The following is a 26,098-nucleotide window of genomic DNA, read 5'->3' as shown; positions in this document are numbered from 1 at the left end:
TTAGACTAATTAGGTTCAGCGATTTTTAGGGTACCTCATTAGGTTTAGCCAATTTTAGGCTAAGCTTAATAGGGCTTAGGTTTAGTTTTTAGCCCATTATGCAACATAAATTAACATCTAATGACAGTAAATTTTTATTCCAATTTTCTAAATCATGCACATGATTGTTATAATGTAAAATTACATTACCAAGTTATATATTTATTATACGATTAAAATATAATTTGATTATTTTAAAAAATTTAAATAAACTAGGTTTTATGTTTTATTAGTTATGGCATCTTAATAAAAAATATTAATAAACTTAAAATGAGATTAATTAAACAAATATTTCTCTTTTTACAATTAATCTAACTTAAAAATAAATAAATTACTAAATATTTATATTTTCCTAATACATTCTATATTTATTTATTATATTATTGTCTTACTTTCGCTTTGTTCTAATTTAATTATATTAAATAATTTTAATTCAACCATTATTAACAAAATTTATAAGCTCAGAAAGATTTAACTAATGAGAATGTAGCCTGCCTACTTATCCTTTAAAAAATTAAAAATAAGAATATTTACGATTTATTCAAAATATTACATTTTGAAATTTTATTTGTGGTCTAAAATTTGAAACAATAACGAATAAAAAATAATTTTTTGTTCTTCGACCACTATCATTTTCTCCAAAAATGGCGAAAAACTTCCGCATATTAAAAATTAGAGGGAAAAGAAAATATTAAGAATAAGAAATTAAAATTATAAATATAATGTTAAAGCTTCATACCGCTTTTAAATATTTGCTAAACATTTGAATATTATATAACTTATTTCAGCCCTAAAACTAGTTCGATTTTAATCGGATCCTTTTAATATGAAATATATAATAATATATTCGACCTGCTCCGTTAACACCTAATAATCCAAAACACTCCCCCTTTTCTGCAATAAATGCCACCCCATGCACGGCCAAAATTTTGTTATCGTAAACTTTGGATACATTTCGAATAATCAAGGGTGTTTTTGAGGAGTCACATTTATCCACCTTGTTTCTTTCCTGCGCTACGTTATCGTCTTCTGGTTCTTCGTTTGTTATTATTTCTTTAGAAGGAATTTTATTTTTTTCATTATTGCCTGTGTGAGACATTTTATCTTTAGTATTGATCGGTGTAGGGGCAGGTGATTTCAGATTCTTCAGAAATTTTCTATCATTCCGTGACTTGATAGGGGTCCACAGGTACTTATCAAAAACACCGTATTCCAACAAAAGGGTGAGCCCAAAGCATGCTATGCCCAGAATTAAAAAGCTCGCCAGGTTTCGCCCGATATGATTCCACTCATAATGAGACGGCAGTTCGGGGGTACCTCCAAATCTTATATAAAACATGTAGAAAATTAAACTAAGGAAATAAATAATTTTTTGAGATTGGTTTGATACAAAATTTTAATCGAACCATATTGGACTTAATTTATCATATTGATTGATATATTTATTATATATTAAACCTATTCGCCGTGTCTTTTATAATGTTTTTAATGGCTATATTTAGCAATCCTCGGCCCAACCCATATTGAGGAAAGATCAAAAAGATGTTCTTAAGTATGTTGTTAATATTCTCAACTTCCTCAACACCAATCATTTCCAAAATGAATGTTATGATGGTGCAAACAGCTCCCACTAGCAAATTTACGCTGGCCATGATGACGAAGCCTGATCCAGGTTTCTGAAATATCCATGTCAAAGGATACATGTATGGTATAATTGCCCATCTTGATTGTTTAGGAGTGATTATTTATTTTTTAAAAAAATAACATTATTATATCATTATAGGTGAAAAGTCAACCAAAAAGGCCTACTGCCTTATTTTATTTTGCAAAAAGTTTTTATAGCGTTCTGAAGAAATTCTATATACATCAAAAATGGGCATAGCTATAGATAAGATATAGTTGACTACAAGCCACTTAAAATATGTAGCTTAATTCTTTACAAGATATCAAATAAATGTAGCTTAGCTACAGCCATAAACAATTTTTTATTAAATATATATATATAAATCTTTTAAATTTTAGATACATCCTATCACATCATTATTTACCAAACAAAAAACGAATAATCATTAACTAAAATAAATCAAACAGTATGATACATATAATTGCCAATATGAAATTCCCGGGATTTTCAAAGTCAAAATTATCGCCCTTGGAAAATCAGGAATTATGGGACATTTTAAGGAACATTGTAAAAATTTCCTATCAAAAAAGTTTGACAATTTTTAGCCTAAAATGAGTCATGCTTGACTTTAAGAAATTAGATATACTAGAGTAAAACCAAAATTTGTCAAACTGCATTATATTAATTCTTAAACTTTTATTTATTACTTGAAGTTAAAATTATAATCGAAATATATATGAAATTAATTAATCTGAGAATAGGGAGGTCAACTCATGCTCTTCTTCCATAATGATATCAGTATCTGCTGATGATAAATTTATATTTTCAAATAATATATGTATTGTAAATTGTATATTTCCACATGTTCATTGCCATATCTATTACGATTTTTGGAAGGTTTCTCCAAAATAAAACGGAATTTTCTCAGAAGAAGCATTCGTTGGAGAAATAGATATGATAATTTTTTTAAGTATTCAATGTATTTTGAAACCCGGAAATTTTTATGGAAATTTTTAATATCTTGCACATTAATACTTAAAAATTATAAATACCTTTTATGTTTTTATTATTTGAATACGTTTTTCTTATTTACACAATAAATGATAAAAATCATTTAAGAAATTTAAAAATACAAAAAAAAAGAGATAACATAATTTTTATAACTATAATTATCACTTAAATATTTAAAAAATATAAAAGAACTGAAGCTAAAATCCCCTAAATTAACTCCCCTTTCTCCATAATTACTGGCATTTTTAGTTTTGCAGATATGAGTGATCATGTCTGAACTGTCCCCTAGAAGAGGGTTCTAATTGAAGGAAGTAATTATTTGTAATGCTAAAAAGAATAGTTAGACATTCATTATTTTTGGAAGAAATTTTTTTGACAATATTGTGCTTAACAATCGTATATAAATAACAGACTATAAAACTCTAGGAAACTGTCATGGTCTTTGGAATTGACTAACTATAATTATAAATCTATATATCATATTATCAGAAAATAATTGTTAATTTTTATTAAGATTATCTTTATCAATAATAGAAAACGCCTACGATCAATCACTGAATAATCTTAGACTAATCTCAACAAACGAGTTTTTGACTAAAATATTAAATAATTGAAATTCTCAAAGACTAGCTTACTATATAACTAAATTTTAAAGGTAGAAAAATATGAATGATTTGTGGACCCTGCCTAAGAATGAACCCGGGTTTACAACATTACAAGCTAACTCAATATTTTAGAAAGATATTGCCCCTAGGCCACAAGATTTTGCTAATAGACGTTCAAACCTTTGTGTCATCTATGAGCAAAATCATAAGGCTTGCTTAATATTTTTCTAGATAAATATTGAGTTGGTCGTTTTTAAAAATCTGTTCAAAACGAGGGTTTGACAAAACTAATACTTGATTTTATTACCATTTCAAAAAAGAGATCAGTTTTATAAGATTTATAAATTTATGAAATCTACAATAATTTTTTGATTTCCCCATTCTGTTCTTATATCGAAAAGGGCTTATTCTTTTATTTTATTAAAAAGATAACATTTTAATTTGATTTCAGCATGTCTGCGTTGCATGAATATCATTATGTATACCCAACGTTTGATAGTGAGTATAGTTTACTTTTAATAATTTGCATTTGGATTAGAATACTGCGATATTTTATTATATAGAATAATTATAAAATTTGCTTAAAGATATAACTCATCTCATGATATTGCATTATTAAAGAGAAAGGGTGACGTAATTTTGAACAGAAAAAAATCTTTGATAGATGAGGCAGTGATTTATTTTTTAGGATTAATTTTAACGATAATCTTCTTTTTGGATAAAAAACTAATTTTTTTTAGGGAAAAACATGATATAATGCATATTAATGTTTTAGGAAAAACTATGATTATTAAGGGATGGAGTAAATAAAAAATTTTAAACCTATTTTTAGCATAAAATATTAAATTCTTGATATATTGTATATTAGTGGAATAGAAGACTAAGACAAGACAAATCTTTTGACCAATATTTGATATATCCTGGGATTAGTTATTTTCAGAAGGGATAGGGTGTTTTATTCTATTTGAAATCTAGAATTTGAGGATATATGCGAAGTCAATTAAAATTATTTAAAAGTACCCATTAAAAACTTATCAAAAAAAATTGTAAGGGGATGTCTTAATAAATTACTATACCTTATCAAAATGGCATTTTTTTAGTTCAAAATCTTCTCACCTTTCTCTATAAAAGGTATGCCAAGTATAATCTTTAAAATTTTATAATTTATTGTAATTTTGAGTATTTTATGGAAATAATAAATAGCCATTGTATCACAAGGGTACAGGATTTGTACACCAATCAACCTATTTTTCCATATATTTATTTTTAATTATTTAGACATTTTAACTGTAAATTATTTTTAAAAATAATTTATTCTGATTTAATAAACACATAAATAAATATGAACTCAAAGTAAATCCTATTCAATTCGACATCTTTCGTCCTATTCTTAAGTTTTCCCAAAAGTGACCACTGGGAAATTTTTTTCCTTTTTATACACATAATTTAAAAACAAGCTTAAATTATTCATTTTTAAAATAAAGATTTTATTTCTATGTTATTAAAAATATATGCACAAAATATTTATGCATAATTATTCTTGAAAGAGGGTGAAACCTAACTTATTATAGATTCATTTACATACGCTTTCTGGCTTTAGTCCTAAGAGAATGCTTGTATATAAAGATTATCCATAGCATAAATATTTTAATAATACAAGATTAATAGTTATATAATATATTTAAAACGTTTATTGATCCAAATTATGAAATCATTAGTTTATCATACTAAAAGAGCTGTAGAAGAACCTGGTGATAGGGTAATTATTTTTATACAAATTTATTCACTCTATTTTTTATATATATTAGATGTATAGCAATTGTAGAGGAGATGGAAATATTTTTAGGAATATATTAATGGGGATCAAGCGGAGACCCTTGATCAACCTAAATATAAAATATAGAGGTTCTTAGATGCTTGACAGGGCTGACCTAAATTAATCTAGTAATGAGATCTTAGGAGGTTCCAATATATCATAAATGATACTTTATATTATATATATTTACTTTTTATTAAACGTACCATAACTCAAAACATCTCAATATTATTATATTAATCTTTTAATTTAACTAATGAATTATTGTACTGTAAATGAGAAAAATTAAACTATATTGGTTTTTATTAAGTCCAAAATAAAAAAATATATTTACCTTAATTCTAGGACAGACTTTGTTTATACTTTTTAAAATGTTAATTAAATCTTGAAAATTAAGATTAAAGAGTCTTATTATAAATACCAGTCGTGGCATAATAAATTTTTATTGCAAATAAAATAAAATAACCCATATAAGGAGAGGAGGAGCAGGAAAGATGGGAAACTGCCGAAATGGATGAAAAATCTTTCATTGAATGCCACGAACAAAAGTATAACGAGCGTCATGGTTATGAGGTAGGATATATAATCGCAAGTGAAATTCGCTAACCAATAAGATAGTGGATGTACACTTGAAACCATTTGTAGGTGCTTAGAATGGGTCACTTTTTCAAGCACCAAATAAGTAGCGTAAGAGGCTGGAACGAAGGACAAAGCCGCTAATATAGCGATGGCTACAGTCATGTAGATCGCTAAAGTCACACTTAACACAAAATTATATTGTAAGGGAGTTAAAATACATAAAGAAATCAAGTAAGATCAAGTTTATTAAATTTATTTTGAGAAATAATTAATGTTTCCACAATGTTATTTTTACCTATTCTGATATTTTAATGTTGAGCTCATTTCATTTATTGTAAAGATTATTTTCAATATAAAAGTATTTGACAAGTTTATTTTGTATTTTTAGTTATAATTTCAAAAGTAAAAATGAGAAATGTTCTAGATCCTATTACCATTTTCTAAATTCTGGTAAATGTCAAGTTATTTATTATCTTTTTTATAATAAAATATAACTTTATTCTCGTTAATACAAAAGCATAATAAATTAATATGTTAAGAATATAAAAACATAATGAATAAAGGAAAAAAGACATAATTTCGAATTTCATTTATGATAAGTAGGCATAAATATAACATTATGAAGCTTTATGCCCCAAATCCAATACACATTTTATTAGCGGAATAGTCATTGGGCAAGGGAGATGAAATGGTGATCATCAGGTCTAATTTAATTTGAATACGCCTAGAATATTTTCAATTCGAACAAAAAAAAATTTTTAAGTGGACCTAAATAAAAAAATTGAGTAATTTTAAATTTTCCTTGATAACTAGAGAGATCTGCAAAGCCCTGGCCCCGTCCAGTCCGATAATTTTTTGAGCTAGTTTCCTGGCTTGGTCCGGTTAAAATTTTACCAAAAGTCAGGTTTAATTTTTTTAGATGAATTTTCCTATTAGCACATTATTGATGTCAATATTATTTTTCCCAATGTCGATTAAGGCTCTTATTTATATCCCTATTCTATTGCTATCTAGTTCTAAAACAACCTTTAACTTATCTTTTTCTATAATAACCATTTTATAAATCAATTGTGTTTAATATCTGCATTGTGTATTTGTAGTTGGATCATGAGAAATAACTTGTTTAATTTTTGCGAATTTATTTACTTTTTTATTTATAGATTTATATTTTAGTTAGACAGATCTTATAGTGAAAAACATGTAATATATTAATTAAAAACAAAATATTTAAACATAGTATATTTATTATTCGATTAAAGAATATAATGAAGAATAGAAGGGGTAAGTAATATATAAACAAATAATTATTTATTTATAAAATATATTATTCTTAAAAAAAAATTATTTGAATTTACATATAATATTTACTTTAAATTGTTGTATTCTCATAATGTAATGTAAATAATTTCACTTAACAGTTAACTTCGATAGAGCTACTTATTATTATATTGAACAGAGGCGATTAAATTCAATAAAATAAATGATAATTTAAATTAAGTAAAATTTCCATAATTATATCTGGATAATTCACATTACAAGGGAACGTTGTTTATTCATTTTATTCGACTTATAAATAATATATTATCAAATTCTGTTTCTAACTTAAATATAAACTTTTAAACCTCGTCTACTATTTCAAGACCAGAAAAATATACAAATATTGGGATAAAGAAAAAACTGACATAGTTAGTAAAATGTTGTCTCTACCGGAAATGCAACAAGTGAAAGTTAAAGAATCTCTAAATATATTGGAATGTATACAGCGTCAGTTCTTAAGTTTAAACGAGATACATTTCCAGAAATAAATGTAGATCATCTAAAGGAATACATTATTCAAAATAGAGGAAATAAGAAAAATATTCATAATGACAAATAATATTATGATACAAGATATTATTGAAAATTTACACTGTGGTGCCAAAAATAAGACAACTATAAGAAAATATATAAAAAAAGAAAAAAAAGAGCTGGCAGAGGGAGACAGAAGAAATACGGCTGGGGCTATAAATATTCATCAAATTTACTTGAAAATTTTAAATATCCCATAAGAAAATTTTTTCTTAGATGAAACAAGAACCAACCTGCAGTGGTGCCAGTTTGTGCCTGGGCCCCATATAATGTTCGCCCAACTATAAAGATCCCGTCCTCGAAAGGTAAAAATGCTACTATTCTTTGCACAATTGGAATCGGAGTAGTAATTCTTTAAAAAATTATAGAGGGAGCTTATAATGGTTTATGGCTTATTATTCCGAGATTCCATGCGATAATTATTGATATTTTGTCACCTGATGCAATTATTGTAGTGGATAAAGCCCATATTCCTAGCTTAATCCCAAGAAAACTTTATTTGGTATATTCAAAAATAAATTTCGGGCAATCACTCCTCGACCTAATTCACAAAAATTATTACCAAATTATTGAGCTCTTTCGTGGATTCATTCGATATGATTTTACGAACTTTGACAATCATATGCAACAATATCTGGTATTGGGTTACCGCAAACAACCAATTAATCAGGTAATCCCTAATAATTAATTTATATTAATAATTTTAATAATTATTATTTTATATTCTAAAAAGGCATCACCTTCGAAGTAGAAGAAGATATGGAATGATTTTATAATATTTTGATTTTATACATAATTTTTTTATATACCTATTATTTTATCGAAATTATTATAAAATTGAATATATGTATATATCATATTGAAATAAATTGATTTAAATTTCAAGAAAAGAAATCCTAGAAAAAATTTTACAAAGTAGTTTTAAAAAGTTAATAAATTAAAAAAAATTTAAAAATTAATTTTTTTTACGTAAAATATATTTTATAAATAAACAATTAATATATGTTAAAACATTCTCTTATTTTTCATTATATGAAATTTAAATATATTAAAATGTTAAAGTCAGGGTTGGCCCATTAAAATTTATGAAAAATCTTATATATGTGAGGCCAGACCCAAGTTTTTAAGTATGATTTGTCCTATCGAGTTATTTTTATGTACGAATTGCCCAGTCCTACCCAACACGTTAAATTTTTACAGCTATCAGATGGACAGGTCTTTGCAAATATCTAGGGCTTCTTAATTTATCCATAATCTTTTGATAATTTTATATAATATAAATCATTGTTAGGATTAGAATGCAATTGTAAATATTATACTGATATGGATGGAGATATGTTATAAATAGCTATTCTCCTCATATATATTATGGTAAGATTGAATTTAGATGATAAATAACAGGCAAATTCTTTGTTACAAAGATTGCCCAAAAATTAGCCAAATGTTTGATCTCTCCTTTTAATTCATATTAATAAGAGTCTACATCTGAATGCAACTTAACCAAAATTGTTACTATTTACGTAGTGGCATAGATAAGGCAACTCCCTACCCCGAGAAATAAATTTTTTTTTTTTAAATCAATTAATTAAAAAGTTAAATATATAGTGTTAAACAAATTAGATATTTATAAATTTAATAATATAGTGTTAAAAAAATTAGATATTTATAAATTTTATAATATATTGTTAAACAAATTAGATATTTATAAATTTTATAATATAATATAATTTATATTGTTAAATACCTATTAAATAAACTGAAAAGACAAGGAACATCTATAAAGATAACTTAAACCAAACCATAAGATTCAAAAATATTTTGAATAGGGGAAAATCTTTGATGTATTTAAACGTAATTGATTTTTGAATCGGGATCTAAAATTTATATTTAAGACTCAGCCTAATGCGTGCTGTAGTTTTTATTTCGCTTATAACTGGTTTTATTTATTGATTAAAAAAACAGAAATAGGTACTAATTAAGACTTACATATTGTTCATTGCGTCTATAATTTTCCTTCTGCATATCAATCTTGGAAATTTATTTTTATTTAACAAATAATTTTTTTCTTTAAACTATCTACCAAACGGGTTGAAGCACTAAAAAGTATGAAATACGCACTAATTATTAATATAAATATCAGAGATAATGCTTCCATATCACTATGTGACTTTACGCATAAGACGTAATATAATAATTTGTATTTAGTTGGTAACTCGGTTATTATTTTTGTGGCTGGCGAAATTGATGATAGAATTAATAAGTAAGGCACTAAATATTAATTTAAATTAGATAGTTATAACTTATGTAATCTCCATTCTAGCATGGTGCTAATTTTGCCATTTTTTACTAATATTCTTTTCTCCTTTAAACCATCTATAAAATAAAACTATAAAATGTTCTAATAAAGCTCTACTTAATGGTTTGGTATAAGTTTCAGATTTTTCTAAAAACTTGGCTAACTCGCTTAAAGTGTAACTTCTTAGTTTTCATTTTATTTATAACTCTATTTCTTTTGGTAGCTCTATATTTGATTGAAGAATTAATTGTAGTAGTCAGGCATTAAATATTAGCGTACGCCAGATTTATAGCCTTGTTTAATTTATTCCAGCATAATGCCACTTTCCTACAGTCTACCTAACAGATTAAATTAATTTACATTGGCACTAAATATAGATAGAATTTTCAGTTGCTTTTTAATCATAAGGTTGGCCAAAACTTTGTTACTGCTTGCTACTATATTGGTTATAGTCAGACACTAATAAAGCACATAATATTGGTATATTTTAGAACTAATACTTACAATTGTTCAGCCAACTTTAACGGAGATGATGTAAAGATAACCACGGAAAAATCAATAATATAGATTATTTTTTATAAGACCCCGCCGAAGGCTGAACAAAACGGAATTTAAAGGCGAAGTCCCTCCCCCCATTAAAAATTTTTTTTTTAAATTCCCCCATCTCAGGATAAATCCTAACTACGCCACTGAATTTACTATATAAAATATTAAGATATTCATAATATTTTATAGATTATTAATTATGATAAAAAAAATATGATATATATTTGCTTTGAAATTTTCTTCTATCTTTGCCTACCCAATTTTTTCTTTTTCAAAAAAATAAAATATATGCCAGATGTTTTGCATAATAATTTTGAACTAGAGGATGGTCATTTTTATACCAAAATGAAATGGATTTCAAACGATATTTTGGCCGGTTCTGCTGTATGGCATTAAAACATAAAATATTAAAAACCTTGATTAAATGATTATTGATTTTTTTAAATATTCACAAACATTTACGATACATTATAATAAGCTACAGCTCACTCTACTTTTATAATTTGAAAAACCTAAGATTTGGATATTTTTTTACTAAGCGCAGTTCACTCTAACCTTTAAAATATAAAGGAGAGGGACATATCGAGTCGTGGAATATACGTAGATCTTACTTAGTCCAATTCAAGACCCGATCTAGTGGCGTAGGCACCTCCACCCCCATAAAAATTATAAAAATTTTTTTTTAATTTACTAAATTTATAATAAATACTTGAAATTTAAAAAACAACTATTTTTATGTTTTTAATTTATTATAAATAATAATTTATTTATAGTATTTGATTATTTTTATATTTTTGATTCTAGACGAATTAGCAAAATCTCAGAGAAAAGTAGACCTCTTTTTCTAAATTCAAATTCGAAAATTGAACATGATTATATTAGTTTTAATTAATCAAATTTTTTAGTAAAATGAATCTTAGTTATATATTTATATAATTTTTGTATTAACTCTAAAATTTATGCAATTAATACTATTTTTAATCAAAATACTGTGTGTTATTTATATTTATGATAATATCGTCATGTTTTTTTAAATACCATTATTTGCATAAGAATTACATACATATTTTATGTTATTGTTAAATTACACTTTTTTTACAATAAAATTTTTAATATTATAATCTATATAAAATATCTACATTTCAAATATTTTAAATAATAATAATAATAGATGATTAAATAAAGGAATGTTATTTATGCTAAAGTATTTTTATATAATAAATAAAATCTATAATGAAATACTCTCTAAATTTATTATATGCAAATATTTAAAATAATTTTAACATAGCCTATAAGATATAAGCAATTGAGTGTTTATAAAAAATGGGAGGTTTGGGGGGCTTATTTTATCCCTCCCCCATGAAAAAATCCTGGCTACGCCACTGACCCGACCCGACCCAAAATTAAATATTAGAAATATTTTTAATAATCATTTTGTTCGAGAAATGTCAATCAGAATCACATGTAATTTTTAATATTACACGTGTCATTCGTTCATTTAAGTAATCATTTCCCAACTTAACGATTTCTTAAATTTTTGAGAATAGTTAAAACCTTTTTATCTATATCAATTCTATAAGGTTAAAAAAAAATATAATATATATCATATTATATTTTTAGCCAATATAAAATCTATAATATTAATCTGAAATATTTTCATTTGATACTTTATTTTGTTTGATATGTTCGTTTAAATAGATTTTTTATATTTATAAAATGGACCCAAATTTGAAAGTAATTTCTGAAAAATTACTTTAATCAGATCGGGGTCGGGTCTGGCTGGAACAAAAAATTGTGCTGGGGATCGGGTCGACGGACATCGGAATTTTGGAGTCGAGTTCGGGTCCGAAATTATTTTGCAACGTTCTATGTATGAGTGAGGTGCACCTAAGATTGTTTATATCATGAATAAAATAACTTTTATACTACATTTTATTAGATCATAAGATTTAAGATTTGTACTATTTTTCGTAATCCTTATTAATAAAAGGATATATATATTATTATTAAAATAGATTTATATGATCCTATGTGCACCCCAAGAAGCAAATAAGGAAGAGAATATATCAAAATGATATAGGCGTGTATCCCCCTCCTCGTAATAGTAATTTGATGCATGTATAACCCCTTTTAACTAAGAAATCATTTTCTGTAAGACATCATTCATTGAAAAATTGTTTCCTGTCGTATACAAAAAATACTTAAAAATAATGAATTAAATTTTAAAAAGAATGAAAGCAATCCAAATATTTTCTATTAATTTGATTTGTATAAATTGGGATGAGATAGTGTTCACTCATTTTTCATAGCGATCTTAAATTTTATCAGGAAATATATTTTTAAATATTTTAATTTCAAATAAAGCTTTAGTTTAAAAATAGCAAACATTGTTTATAATTTAAACAGTTATCGTTTAATACCTATTTAAATACAAAAGTATTCATAATTTATCAGACCTCATATCCTGAACAAGGTGATAATGCGATTTTATAGGGTGGCTTATAACTAGTATGCCATAGTCGTCAACACTGGTATTCCCATTTATCTATATAAAATAAATATTGAAAAAAAAAATACATTCAAAGAACATTAAATTTTCTCACGACTATGAAAATCGTTTTAAAAAAATTAGCTTAATAATTTTGTGTTTAACATGATCACATGTTAAGTAATGATATAATAACATATATAGTATAAAATAAATATAATTTTAATTGGAAAAAAAATTTAAAGTACCAGAAAAATATTCTGGGGAAATAATTCTTAGAAAACGTATTTCCCAGAAAATAATTCCCCGAAAAAAATTTCAACAAAATGAACCCTAAAAAAACAGGAAAATAAATCCCTAGGGAAAAAAAACTCCCACAGAAAATAGTACCCCCCAAAATATTCCCATAAATATTTCCCCGGAAAAAAAAATCTATTTAATAATTTTGAAAAAATAAGAAATTCCTCAAAAAAAATTCCCCAAATAAAATTAAACAAAATTATATACAATAAAAAGTGGTTAATGTTAAATTTATCCCATTTTTTAAAATATTGTAAATTAACCCTAAGCCATATTATGTGCAACGTTATAGCCTTATCCGGTACTCGTTTGGTGAAATTAAGGTAAATAATCAATATAAAATAAACTAATGTCTAACTATATCATACCTCTATCCTAAATTACCATTATTTTTTATTCGGAATATTTTAGAAAATATTTTTTAGACATTCTTTTTTTTAAAAATATTTATAATTAGAGGTCTGCAATGGGCGGATTTGAAATTTTTTAGCCCGCCCGCACCCTAATAATTTTTTTAAATTTAACTACCCGCCCGTCAATTTATTTATAAATATTTTTTAAGTCACCCTCTTCTCTAATGTTTAAAAATTGTTTTAATAAATGTATTATTAATTATACATATAAATGTGATATTATGAAAAAAGCTATTATTTTTAATAAATCGAAGTCTTGTTTTGCTAATTTTACCTAAGAAATATAAAAAATTTACCCGTCCACGCCCGCCCAATGTTAAAAATATTTTTTAAAACCTGCCTATTGCAGACCTCTAATCTGAGTTATTTTTTTTAATTAAATTTTTAAGATTGACCCTGAATTTTAGATATAAGCATAACATTTTTTGGCCTGGGTTGGCTAGTCTCTATTTTAAACAAATCAAAATCTGAAAAATGTTTCCTAAATTCAAACTCGAAGTTAGTTTCAAATAATTAAAAGATAATTAAATAAATCTTGATTCATCTCTTAAACATTTTCGCCAATATTTAAATATTTGTGGAAAAGTTAGGGTATAGACCTTTATTTTGAAAGAAATACCTTTACATTATTTATTTCTTTTAAAAAAATATTTCTTTTAAACTAAAATTTTACACATCTTTACATTCTCCCTTTTTGAAGTTATTTAATTATTAATCATTTTCTAAATTTTTTTAAAATATATGTTAGAAATTATTTTAAATATTAAATTGGGAGATTTTAACTTTGATTTTTCATAATATCTTCAAAAATGATTAGCCAGAACTTTTTCAATCAGCTGAGGAAAATTATGTGTTTAAAATAAATTATTTAAATAGATAATTCATTTACAAAGCTAATAAAACTTTAATTCTAGCTAGTTTACATTAAATCATACATGAAAAAACGCATTACCTTCTAATTTTATAGAACAGAGATACGCTAAATATTCCTTATTTCCAACAAACTAGGTAATTGCTTATACCCGAGAACTACAGATTTAATTACTCTATTTCGTGGGGAGTAACTGATTTTAGATTTAAATATCTGAAAGTAAGGTTGATTGATTCGCATCCTATTTTATTCTGATTTTTTAATCATTTTTATTTTATCTTTTGAATTATAACATCTTATATTTTCGATACGGCTTACCTTAAAAGAATAAAGCCAAGTTGGAGCATTATGAACTAGATTACAATTTGAGTTTCTAATCCGGATGTGTTTAGACACCAAAAGCTTGTCATTTAAGATTACTTTAGAACAAAACGCGATTAATGACTCCCAAGCATTACTGATGAAAATTTGCATCCTCCTACTTTCCTTCTTAATTTCCTAAGCTTATCCACCATATAACAAGACGAGAATAATAATGAGTTATAGATTCGTAATCTAGTGCAGACCTGTATCTCTCTGGTCTTCCAGAGTTTGAATATATGTAAAAAGCTGCTCTAGCATTTTGAATCCTGATCAGTAATTACTATACAACGGCATTTGCTGTCTAAGGTAACCCCAGGGTACTTAATTATTGGCACTACCTTAATTTCCTATAAGAAAAGGGGCTTATCCTGTTTGCCTTATTTTTGGATTTTGAAGGGGAATGGGGGCGTTATATTGCTAAATTCAAGTGAGATGAAAAAGTTGCTATAAAGATACCTGAAATCTTTTTATACTACAGAAGCTGAACAATTTGTAAAAATGTATCTCAAATTAAGCTATAGCAGATATACAATCAGGCGTTTCAGAATACTTACTTTGGGTCCCTTATAAAAACTAAAACCGGCTACATCTCAGCAAATTAAAATGCTATATAAAATTAAAAAACATTTTATATTAACCAACACTTACGGTTTTAGAATTTAAATCAAATAAGCTAATAAAATGGGTTCGTTTAAACTCGGTTAAGACACTGGTTGTATTTAATTATAACTCACAATTTATTTGTGAAGAGACAATTCAAACATTTAGACTAATATCTTTCTTGAACCAGAAAAATACAAGCTAGCAATAAAAGAATTCCCTGAATGTAAGCCCTCTTTCCGTGATACCCGAAATTGAGCATAAGCGTCATAGGTTAGTTTTGTTCTTGAAGGATGATTTTATATTTAACTTCAGGCAAATTTCTCTGTTAGATTTAATGATATGCAAATAAATCTTGGTAGACTAATATTATCATATATAACTTATATATTCACATTTCAAGTTTTCTTTTCACTTATGATATTTATTGAAATTTAAATTGCCTATTGATTGATTTTAATTATTATATTTGCTAAACAGTAACATGAGGTTAAATATGAATGTGATTAATTAAATCCTTTATTATTTATTTAAAATTAGATGTCGATCACTTTTTAACTACTAAAAGAGCAAATATAGCTCTTGTTAAAGTGCTCTTTTATCAATTAGTGATAGTTTTATAAATTTGTTTCTGTTGTATCTGTCGATTTGTAATTGACATTTATGGACGTTCTGTCAATATATTTTCAAAAATTTTCTTTGTTTTTAATATCCTTTGTTTTAAAAAGAAAATGGATTTTATTTATATGTATGAATGTAATAAAAATGATGGGTTGTAATATTTATAAAGATAATAAAGATAATTTAAACAAGTTGTAATATTGATATTTTGAAATATATGTCGTATGAGGATGCGGAATCCGTGGGCGAGATCTCACAATTACTAAAGGCGATTTTAGATTTTAAAAATCTGATTTTACAGGAATTGTATTTTCTAGCATTAAAGTATTTACCCTATAAATTTCAGCCAATTCAGCCTTAGACATTTTAGTATTTTTTAATTTATATGAAAAATCCATATAAAAATTATTATAAATTAGAAGTAGTTCTAAAGTTCATGGCAAAATTGTTTGAAATTTATAGTGGGCACTCTATGCATGCTGAAATACAATTCCTGTAAAATCAAATTTTTAAAATCCAAAAATCGCCCTTAGCAAATTATTTAAAATTGAGAGATTTCGTATCCCCACCGATTCCCAATCCCCCTACAACATATATATAATCATGGGATGTAATATTTGTTTTTGATATTAATAATTGTATGAAAAATATATAATAAATGGATTATTGTTACCTTTAAAGAAACCACATAAAAGGGTTAAACAACTCAACTAATTACTACCTATACGATCAAGAGCTATGATTAAAATTATGATATTCTAAAATAAAAGGTAAAAAATCATACTTGTATGCAATATATAAAATAAAAAATAAGAAAGTAGAGAAAAATTGGAATAGATGTAAGGGAAAAAGGGATGAGACATAAAAAGAGAAAAAAATGTAATATGTTTTGAAAAGAGAAATTTGGATATATGTAATGTATTAATTTAAATAAAAAAATATTAATAAAATTAAATTAGAAATGTAAATTTATATGAATTTAAAAATGATGGAAAATGAAAAGAATTTAAAAATGTTGGGAAATGAAAAGAATTTATATTGATTAAGATGAAAGAATGTAATATAAAAATAATATGTTAAAATATATTCTCAGACATGAAGTTGATGAAGCATAAATATATGGTTCAGGTTAAACATATACAAAGAATGATTAAAGTTAAGAAGTCGCAGGTTAAGATGTTTTGATATATATATATATAAGTTAAAAATTTGGATAAATAAATGAATAATATTTTGTATTTTACTATTTTATATATGTTAATAGTTTATATAATTGAAAGAACTAAATTTTAAATGTAAGTTAATTTTAAATTGTAAAAAATATAAAGAAAAGTTGGTTCCATTTAAAAAGAAAGAAGAGGGGTGATATTCAATAAGGTGTGTTTGTTTAAAAAAAATTATTTTATAAAAGTTATTTTAAAATAAATAGTTAAATATTGAGTGTTGTGATATTGTATTATTTTTGTTTGTATTTATTTAAAATAGTTTTGTTTATATAAATTTGAATATTTATGGAAAATAGTTTTTTTTTATATAAAGTTGGATATTCAGAGTTCATGTAAAATTTGAATATGTATATTGTTAATAATCCGACGAGTATTATATTATGCAAATTATTATACTATTACTATATAATATGACATGATTATAATGGGTCTTACAAATAGCGATGTCCAGCCCGTAAAAAGTAGAACGCAGACAAATCTGAAAAAATAGAAAGAAAGGACTTTTTACTTTTACAAATTATCTTTTAATTTTATTTATTTTCTTTTTATTTTTTGTTACTTTTTCCTTTTATGTTAATTTATAATTGATTAATATATAATTAATAGTTTAATAAAGGAATTATAAAGTTTCAAAACGATAATTTTATTATTTAATTTTCTTTCTATTTTATTTCTAGGCACTAATACACAACTCATTACAATGATCAAATTAAAAGATAAGATAGAAAGTAAGGTATGGGTTTAAAAGGCTTCAATTGTCTTAATTGAGCAAATTAAAATAGGTGATAAAAAGTAAAACATGGGTTTAAAAGATATTTTTAGGTTAATTTTTTAAGTTATATTTTAGAGGTTGGTGATATAATGGAAGAACCATTATATGTTACTGTGATATAGGTTTACTTTTAAAATGTTGGTGATATAAATGGAGCAACCATTATATATTACTCTGATAAAAGTGTACTTTTGAAAAAAAAAATTGGGGTATGGTGGGGGGGGGGGTAATAATTTATGTGTTATATGTTTTGATTTTAACTTTTAAACCCAGTGTTTTAATAATAAGTTTTATTTTGTAAGCCTTAAGACTCTGAATGACGTATAGGTATTCGTCATAAAAAATAGAGACCTCCTCACGTAATGCAAGACAGAAAAGATTGCTTAATATTTAAATTTTTGGATTATTATTAGCATGAATAAAAATTTTTGAAATATAATGAGAAAAAAAAGTTGTATTGTGATAATATTGATTTTTTTTTTTTAAAAAAAATGAAAATTATGGATATGAAACATTTTGCTAATGTTTAAAAAAAAATGAAAAGAAAATGAAATGAAATGTTTGAATAATGTTTTATATAAAAAAATAAATGAAATAAAAGGAAAAATTATGTGATGAAATAAAAAGTATGCAAATCCTTAGATATTTATCATGTGTTAAGAATTGAAAATCAAGAATGGGTCATAAATAGTTCAAGTTTTTGAAAAGAAGAATAAAGTTTATGTATATGCATGTGTAAATTGTATATATATGTAAAGATAAATTAATAAAAATATTTTTGATTTTATATGTATAAATGTGGGTTTATATATGTAAAGGATAATAATGGATTAGGTAATATTAAAATATTATTATTTTTAAAATTTTGGAAGTTATATAAATGAAGGGAATTGGCCATTTGCTATTATTTTAGACCCAAGGAAAGAGGGAAAGTAGTCCATCATATAATAAAAGGTTTCATGAGAATTGGGTTCAGAAATTTTGTGTTTAATATCTGAAATTTAGGATTAGAATTGATAGGGAAGAAGTGTATCTGGGGTAATAGGAAAGAATAAAGAATAATATAATTTAAAAAAACACATTTGACTGATTAACTCTTTGTAATATTCTGTCCAATCAACTACAATGATTATGCCCAATAAATTACAATGATTCTGCCCAATCAACTAAAATGATGCTGGACTAATGATACCAAGCCTAAGATAGAATGATCATGACTGACTAATGATGCAATGGATCAATCAAGTTATGACCCACTATAGCATTAAGAATTAATGACAATCAACAGTACAATATCCATCAAGCTATGACCCGAATACCTTTAAAATTAAATGATAATCAACAGCACAATGCAATTATATATGGTCAAGAGAAATATGGAACTTCCTAGAACAGAAAAAAGAAAATTTAATGAAAATAAATAATAATAATTTTTATATTTTTTTTTGATCATTTATTAGAATTAATGTAGACATTTACTTGATTATATATGCGTAAATTGTATTTCTTTACCCAGTTTTATTTCTCAAGAAAGTGGGGCATATTGTATCTGTTGATTTGTAGTTGACATTTATGGACTTTTTGTCAATATTTAAGAAAATTTCTTTGTTTTTAATTTCCTTTGTTTTAAGAAGAAGATTGATTTATATGTATAAATGTAATAAAAATGGTGGGTTATAATATTTAAATGAAGATAATAAAGATAATTGAAACAGGTTGTAATATTAATATTTTGATATATATATAATCATAGGATATAATATTGGTTTTTGATATTAATATTTGTATGAAATATATGATAAATGGAATAGTTTCCTTATCTATTTTGATTCCTTCGCAATTTTTAGGAATGACATTTAATCGATGCATCAAATTATGTTACCGTACAGCTAAATAATATCTATTAAAAATTGAAATTATTGCTAGATAATTATTTCTAATAGCTAGTTTGCACTAGTTATAACTTACACGTAAAAATCCCAATATAAGAATATTCTTCTTAAATTTTAATTGAGTAATTATAGTGCGATTTTTATATGTCCTGCCTTCAATTAATTTTAGAGAGATAAAAAGGTTATGCATTAAAAGTAAAAAGAATATTAATCAATTAAAAAAACCCAAAATAATAAATATACTAATTAAGTTAAATTATAGAACATTTATTAAGTTAAAATACTAAAAATTCTCACCATAGGTAAAACAGGAACTCCAGACTTTCTACTTTGGTTAATTTTTTGTCCTATTCGGAATTTCAGATAAGCATTATTGAATAATGAGAGGAAGGAAGGCATACTGGGCATCACCCTATTGTCATACCATATCTTAACATAGTCCCGGGGTTTTTCTTCTAAAAAGGGAGCCAGCAACCTGTATTTTTCGCGATACCTTGTTTTTAATTTATCTGGCAAGTTAGTAAGAAGAGCTCTGAGATTATTCACCAAAAAACGAACTAGAACGGGTTTTGTCCGATTAACATCATAATTAGAAGAGTTTCCTTCATTAGTATTTAACATATCCTTATATGTTACATGCTCTAACCCTCCAACGCGAAATAAGTCAAAACCGAAAGTCGTCTTCACCATGTAAGATGATACATTTTTTTTTCCAGTATAATTGAGCAATGAATATGGTCCCTTAGTTTGTATTATAAATGGGAGCTTTCCAGCTGAGCCCTGAACACAGTGATAAATAGTTGGATTCTCACGATGTGGGCAATGACATTGCTCACGATTGAATTGATTTATCATATGGCGTTTGTTTTTTTTTGCAGAGAATTTGGGCAAATTATCCATTTTTACTTTAATGTCATTGTTATAACTGCTATAACTTCCATATAAAATAGATATATCATTATTCTTGGGGTCTATTATTTGATTTTTTTTAAATATCTTTTGGAAAACATTTTGTTTCTCATTTACTTTATCTCGTACATTAATATGTTTACTATAAGATCCAAAGTTTATTCCAAGTTTTTCAATTGTCCCATTATTTTTTAAATTATTTATATTTCCAATCATCTTATGCTCAAAAATATTCAAATTATCCTTCAAATCAAGTTTCATATCGCTATTTCCGCCTATTATATTCCCTCCTAGAATGTCCAATATACTGCTTTTTTGGTTAAGGTGTAAAGGAATAAAGCCCTTTCCATATGAATTATAATGATAAGACTTATTAAGTTCTCTACTAACTCCAAATTTATTCCTATCTATGCTTCCTAAATTTAATTTTATTCCATCGCGGTAATCGCTATGCAGTTTTAATATAGTGTTCGTATAACGCTTAGGACCTGCATTATAAAGTACCCCAGGAGTGCACAATCTTCTCTCCATATCCGCCAGCCATAGATTGTAAACCATACGAGATCCAGCTTCATGAGGCATAACCTTAGAAATATCTTGAATGGATTTATTGGATTGATGGAAAACATCAAGAGAGACATAGGATGGAGCATTTCGATTTTTTTCGTCCACTAAAAAAATACAAACGGGTTGAGTACTCGTGTTTATCCGGATGTATTGCGTACTATTGTCGTATTGAAGAGATGATATAACCGAGTCGAAAACAAAGTTGTCTTGCGATAAAATTGGGCGGGAGCTATCGTGGGTAGATTCTCTTATATTTTTATGTTATGTGGATTCATAAATGAAAAATCAATATAAACTTCCTGAATTAATATAATAGGATATATAATTTTTTAGTATATTCTTAATAATTGAAATATGTTAATGAGACTGGAGGATACTGTATATAGAGTTGGGCAAATTAAAAAAAAAAGGAATCTATATAAAGATTAAAAAATACCTATTTGTATCTTACATAAAACATACTCTTTTATATCAAAAAATCTTAAAGAATCATTATTCATTAAGTTCGGAAAGTATGTTATACAGTCTACATATTACGTGTTAAAATAATTCATATTTGCTATGTGGGGGTAGGAGAGGAGGGGGTATATGAAATGAAATCTGATAACTTCTAGTAATACAGCCACATTATTCATAACTATTTATAATATCCCGTCATATTTAGACGTACCCTAAGAGGTTATTTAAAAAATATAAATTTTGAAATAATATTTTATATTGATTGTGTATGTATGTCGAAATTTTTTAAATATTTTAAAAGTTTCTTTAAAAAATAGTAATTAAAGGAGCCTAGCACCTTATTTCCAATTTTATCCTTTAAATTTTATTTTATAATATTTAAAATATTTGCCTTAATTATGTGTTTTTGATATTTATAAATATTAAATGATCAGAAATATTATTTTAAGCTAGGATCTAAACCGAAAAGAATATCGGTTCTTGTTCAGATAAAAATAAGAGTTCAAATATGGCTTGGATAAATCTATGAATTTATTTAAGTTTATAGTTCAAAATAATGATAAATTTTTTATATAAAATAGTGTGGCCATTCAACACCGATGACCTGAAAATGACCATCACATAAAATGATCTAACTAGAAAATTATTAGTAATATAAATTTTATATTATTTTAATCTATAGATTAAGGTTTGGATTATAAATTAATATTAAATCGTTTAAAGGCAATTTAAAAATTTTTATCTGCCGCAAGCAAAAACATGAGATCTTTTCCTTTGTCTAAAAGTTACGTGTAATTTTTTTCATGGGAACTTGTGTTCTGCTCCGCGTTTCTGATTATGGCAAATTTGTTTGAAATCCATATGTTTATACATATTTATTTTTAAATAAGGATTAATGTAAACAAACAGGTCTCCTCCCACACCTCTCATGTTAAAAAAATGATTAGTGAGGCAGAGCTATCAAAAAAGATTCACTATGTTGAATATTGTACTCTTTTTTTCATAATTAGCTTATATTAATTATCAAAAATAAATAACAGAAATTTTTACCATTCATTGACTGAATTATAATTCCATTACGATTTTTATATTTTATTTTGATATATTATTACAATGAGTTTATTTATTTCGATTTAAATTTTTTATTATTATTTTAATCTACTCCTAAGTATAATATTACAATACCGTTATACTTGATATAATATGTCGATAGTGATTGTGTTTGGTGTGTTGTATTTGTATATTTTCCCCAGCAATTTGAAAATCAAAAGAAGGGGAGGAAATAGAAACAATTTAATAAATATACAAAACTCCAAGAAATAAATAAGATTATTATAAATAATTCCTATCTTTTTAACAAATTGTAAAAAAGTATTTGTATTTTTAATTATAAAATTGACAAAAGATGCAAAGACCAAAAATATATATTTAGAAGGTTTAGGTTTACATATCTTATTAAAATGCAAAATGATACAAGTATTGGAAATACTGCCCAACTCTGTGTATATAATTAATAGGTATGTTTTCATATTAGGAAATAATAGCATACTTGAAAAAAACATATTGCGATACTTTGTATGTCCAGGGACTGAGTGGTAAGGGCAAAGTTTTAGGCGAAGAAGGAATCAGTCTGGTGAAAAGTAATGTGAAAAAGATTATACTCACGGGTAAAATTACTTCCACAAGAAAACCCTTAAAGTTGCGGAGGTGTCTTCTAAAACGCTTTTGGCATATAGCGGTGTATTGTTGAAAGTATCTTTTGCAACTATATACTTTTATTTTTCCAGATCCAGTGAAGTCTATGCGACCTTCTATAGGGATTTCATTATCTTTGATTTCCTTTTCTATAAATGAAGATGTAAAGTAATTTATGGTTTAATTTTATATTTATTTAAAAAATAGGGTTTCATTTTCATTACAATTATTTAATCCAGACAGGATACATTTAAATATATACCACAAAAAAATATAATTTTCGGCCTGATCCTTCTTATATTTTTTTTAAAAATTTTGTATATTTTTATATATTTTATAGTAGAGAAAAATACCAGACTGCGAGATATGAGCTGCCGAACGAATTTTCATAAAAATTCAGATTGTAAATATCTTTGATAGATAGATTTAAAGTATAATAACTGCTATAGGTTACATATGATTCTATATTTAAAGTGAGCTATAACTCAAAAATATTCACATAAACCGAAAGTGAAAACAGGAAAAAAGTATAGAATACTTAAAATTAAAATTTAAGTTTTATATTCAGAGATATAGGAATTTTCTAAAAAATGGGTTGAACTCTCAATAATTTTTAAAATTATAATCGAATATATAGGGTTTGTTTTAATATGAAACACCCTTTAACTTATAAATGATTGAAGAGAAAAAGTAAAAATTTTCAGGATTTAGCATCATTCTAGATGAAATATCATTGCCAAAAATTCTTAAATTTTACTTTAAGCTATTGGGACATTTATAACATATGCATAAGTTATAATGAGGTCGCTTATAATAAATAATACAAATAAAGAATAAATTTAATAGTAGAAGGGTGACCGTGGCTAATCGAACCAATTTATAAAAATCAGCCATGGCTCTTTTATATATTTAGAAATGATAAACTTAAAGCTATATTTAAATCAGAGATCTGCAGAGGTATTATTTGAATGGCCCGGCCAGGATTTTAAAAAAAATCTATCAGCCCGGTCCGGGATTTATATTTTCAGGCCCAAAATGGCTCGGATTTTTTTTATAAAAGATTTTTAGGCCCGGTACGGATTCTTTTTAAATATATTATATTTATTTTAATTTTTATAGATAATAATGGCTATTTAAAATATTTGGTTTATAAAATATTCTTAGGCACGGCCAGGGTATTTTAAAAAAAATTTAAGCAAGACCCGGGTATATATTAAAAAAATAAAAATACAACTCGGCCTCTGTACCCAGGCCGGGCTTAGGGCCTAGTCTAATATGAACAAAAGATAAATTATAAATTTAATAAGGCATCGTAAAATGCCTGTATAACTTTCTTGAATGATAAAACAAGTATTTGGCTATAAAAACCTGATTAAAAGCTATATTATAACATACTTAAATGAGATAAAATGGTTACATAACTCTATGGTTCAACTGCCCAGATCTTCCACCCTTCCAAAGAATAATAAATTTACACGAGTGCCCAAAACCTAAAACATGAGAACTATCTGAAGGGGAGGGAGCTCCAATGTTGCTGAAATAACAACTAATACTTTATCTAATCTCTATTTAATATGTAGGAATATAATTTGATTCTCCATTCTCTTCGCATTAATTAGGTTTCATTATTCCTTACAAACAAAGCTTAAATGGGAAGAATTTTTACGATTTTAGTAAAAATTATTATTTTGCGGAGGAAAATAATACCCATTTCTTTTTGATTTATTATTATTAGTAAATTCGGTCTAAAAGCGTTTTTTGGTTACCCAATATCAAAAAAACAAAATAAAGATTATTTGAAAAAATATAAGCGAAATTAAAAATAAAAACTTTAATAAAATTTCCCTACCAATTTTTATAAATGTTAATTTTTTAAATATACCTGAACCTAACAATGTGATGAGTTTTTTTTAAAAAACGATCTTCAAATTTTCTGATGTTTCGGGTCGGAAGGGTAAAAATGTAAAGTTATATAAAAAAAAAACCAAAAAATGATGTTTAGGCTTTAAATAGAATACTCAAAGAATAAAAATAAGCTATGGTGTGGACTAAATGCTCTCTAATACTTATTTCGGAAAAAAAGACTATGGAAAAAAAGCTGCCTGAAGAAAAAACTTGTTAATAAAATAACGTTAGAAGTAAAATCTCTAGGAAAAAATCTGCAGGAAGTTAAAATTTAAGAAAGAAAAGTATGGAAAAAAATACGGAAATTTCATTAAGTTTTCGAAAAATAAATATATATTAAATAATAAAATAGAAGGTAATATTTATGGCAATAATTAATGTTAACATTTAATAATACACTATAGGTTTATATTAACCCAAAAAGCTGCGAAATTTGTTTTCTTAAGAAAAGAAGTTAAAATCAGGGACGAGAACTCGAACCCTGAACCCAAACCCTTTTTTAAAATTTAGGGTTCAGGGTCCAAGCATTTTTTTTTAAAAAAGTGATTTTTCTGTTATTTTAACTAATTTCAATAAGTCATTATTTTTCTGGTCTCACAACCCTGTATCCACCTAAACCCGAACCGGGTTCAGAAATTTTTCACTGAACCCAA

The 26,098-nt window shown here is 25.6% G+C and overlaps 1 protein-coding gene across 4 annotated transcripts in view; it reads right to left on the bottom strand.

The window, feature by feature from the left end:
• LOC135922528 (phospholipid-transporting ATPase ABCA1-like) overlaps positions 1-26,098 on the bottom strand; it is a 94,395-nt gene that overhangs the window by 7,824 nt on the left and 60,473 nt on the right. For all 4 annotated transcript variants that reach the window (XM_065456897.1, XM_065456896.1, XM_065456898.1 and 1 more), the window contains 6 exons: positions 23,395-23,689; positions 20,208-21,633; positions 12,821-12,909; positions 5,562-5,855; positions 1,498-1,761; positions 892-1,364 (listed from right to left, as the gene is read on the bottom strand). In XM_065456897.1, the coding sequence (XP_065312969.1) occupies positions 892-1,364; positions 1,498-1,761; positions 5,562-5,855; positions 12,821-12,909; positions 20,208-21,633; positions 23,395-23,689 (2,841 nt within the window). The remainder of the gene's footprint in view (positions 1-891; positions 1,365-1,497; positions 1,762-5,561; positions 5,856-12,820; positions 12,910-20,207; positions 21,634-23,394; positions 23,690-26,098) is intronic.

Source organism: Gordionus sp. m RMFG-2023, chromosome 1, assembly GCF_954871325.1.
Source record: "Gordionus sp. m RMFG-2023 chromosome 1, tfGorSpeb1-WG-v2, whole genome shotgun sequence".
Classification (NCBI taxonomy): Eukaryota; Metazoa; Nematomorpha; class Gordioida; order Chordodea; family Parachordodidae; genus Gordionus; species Gordionus sp. m RMFG-2023.
The sequence above is the reverse complement of the archived record's forward strand: the minus strand, read 5'-3'. Positions and strand labels throughout refer to the sequence as shown.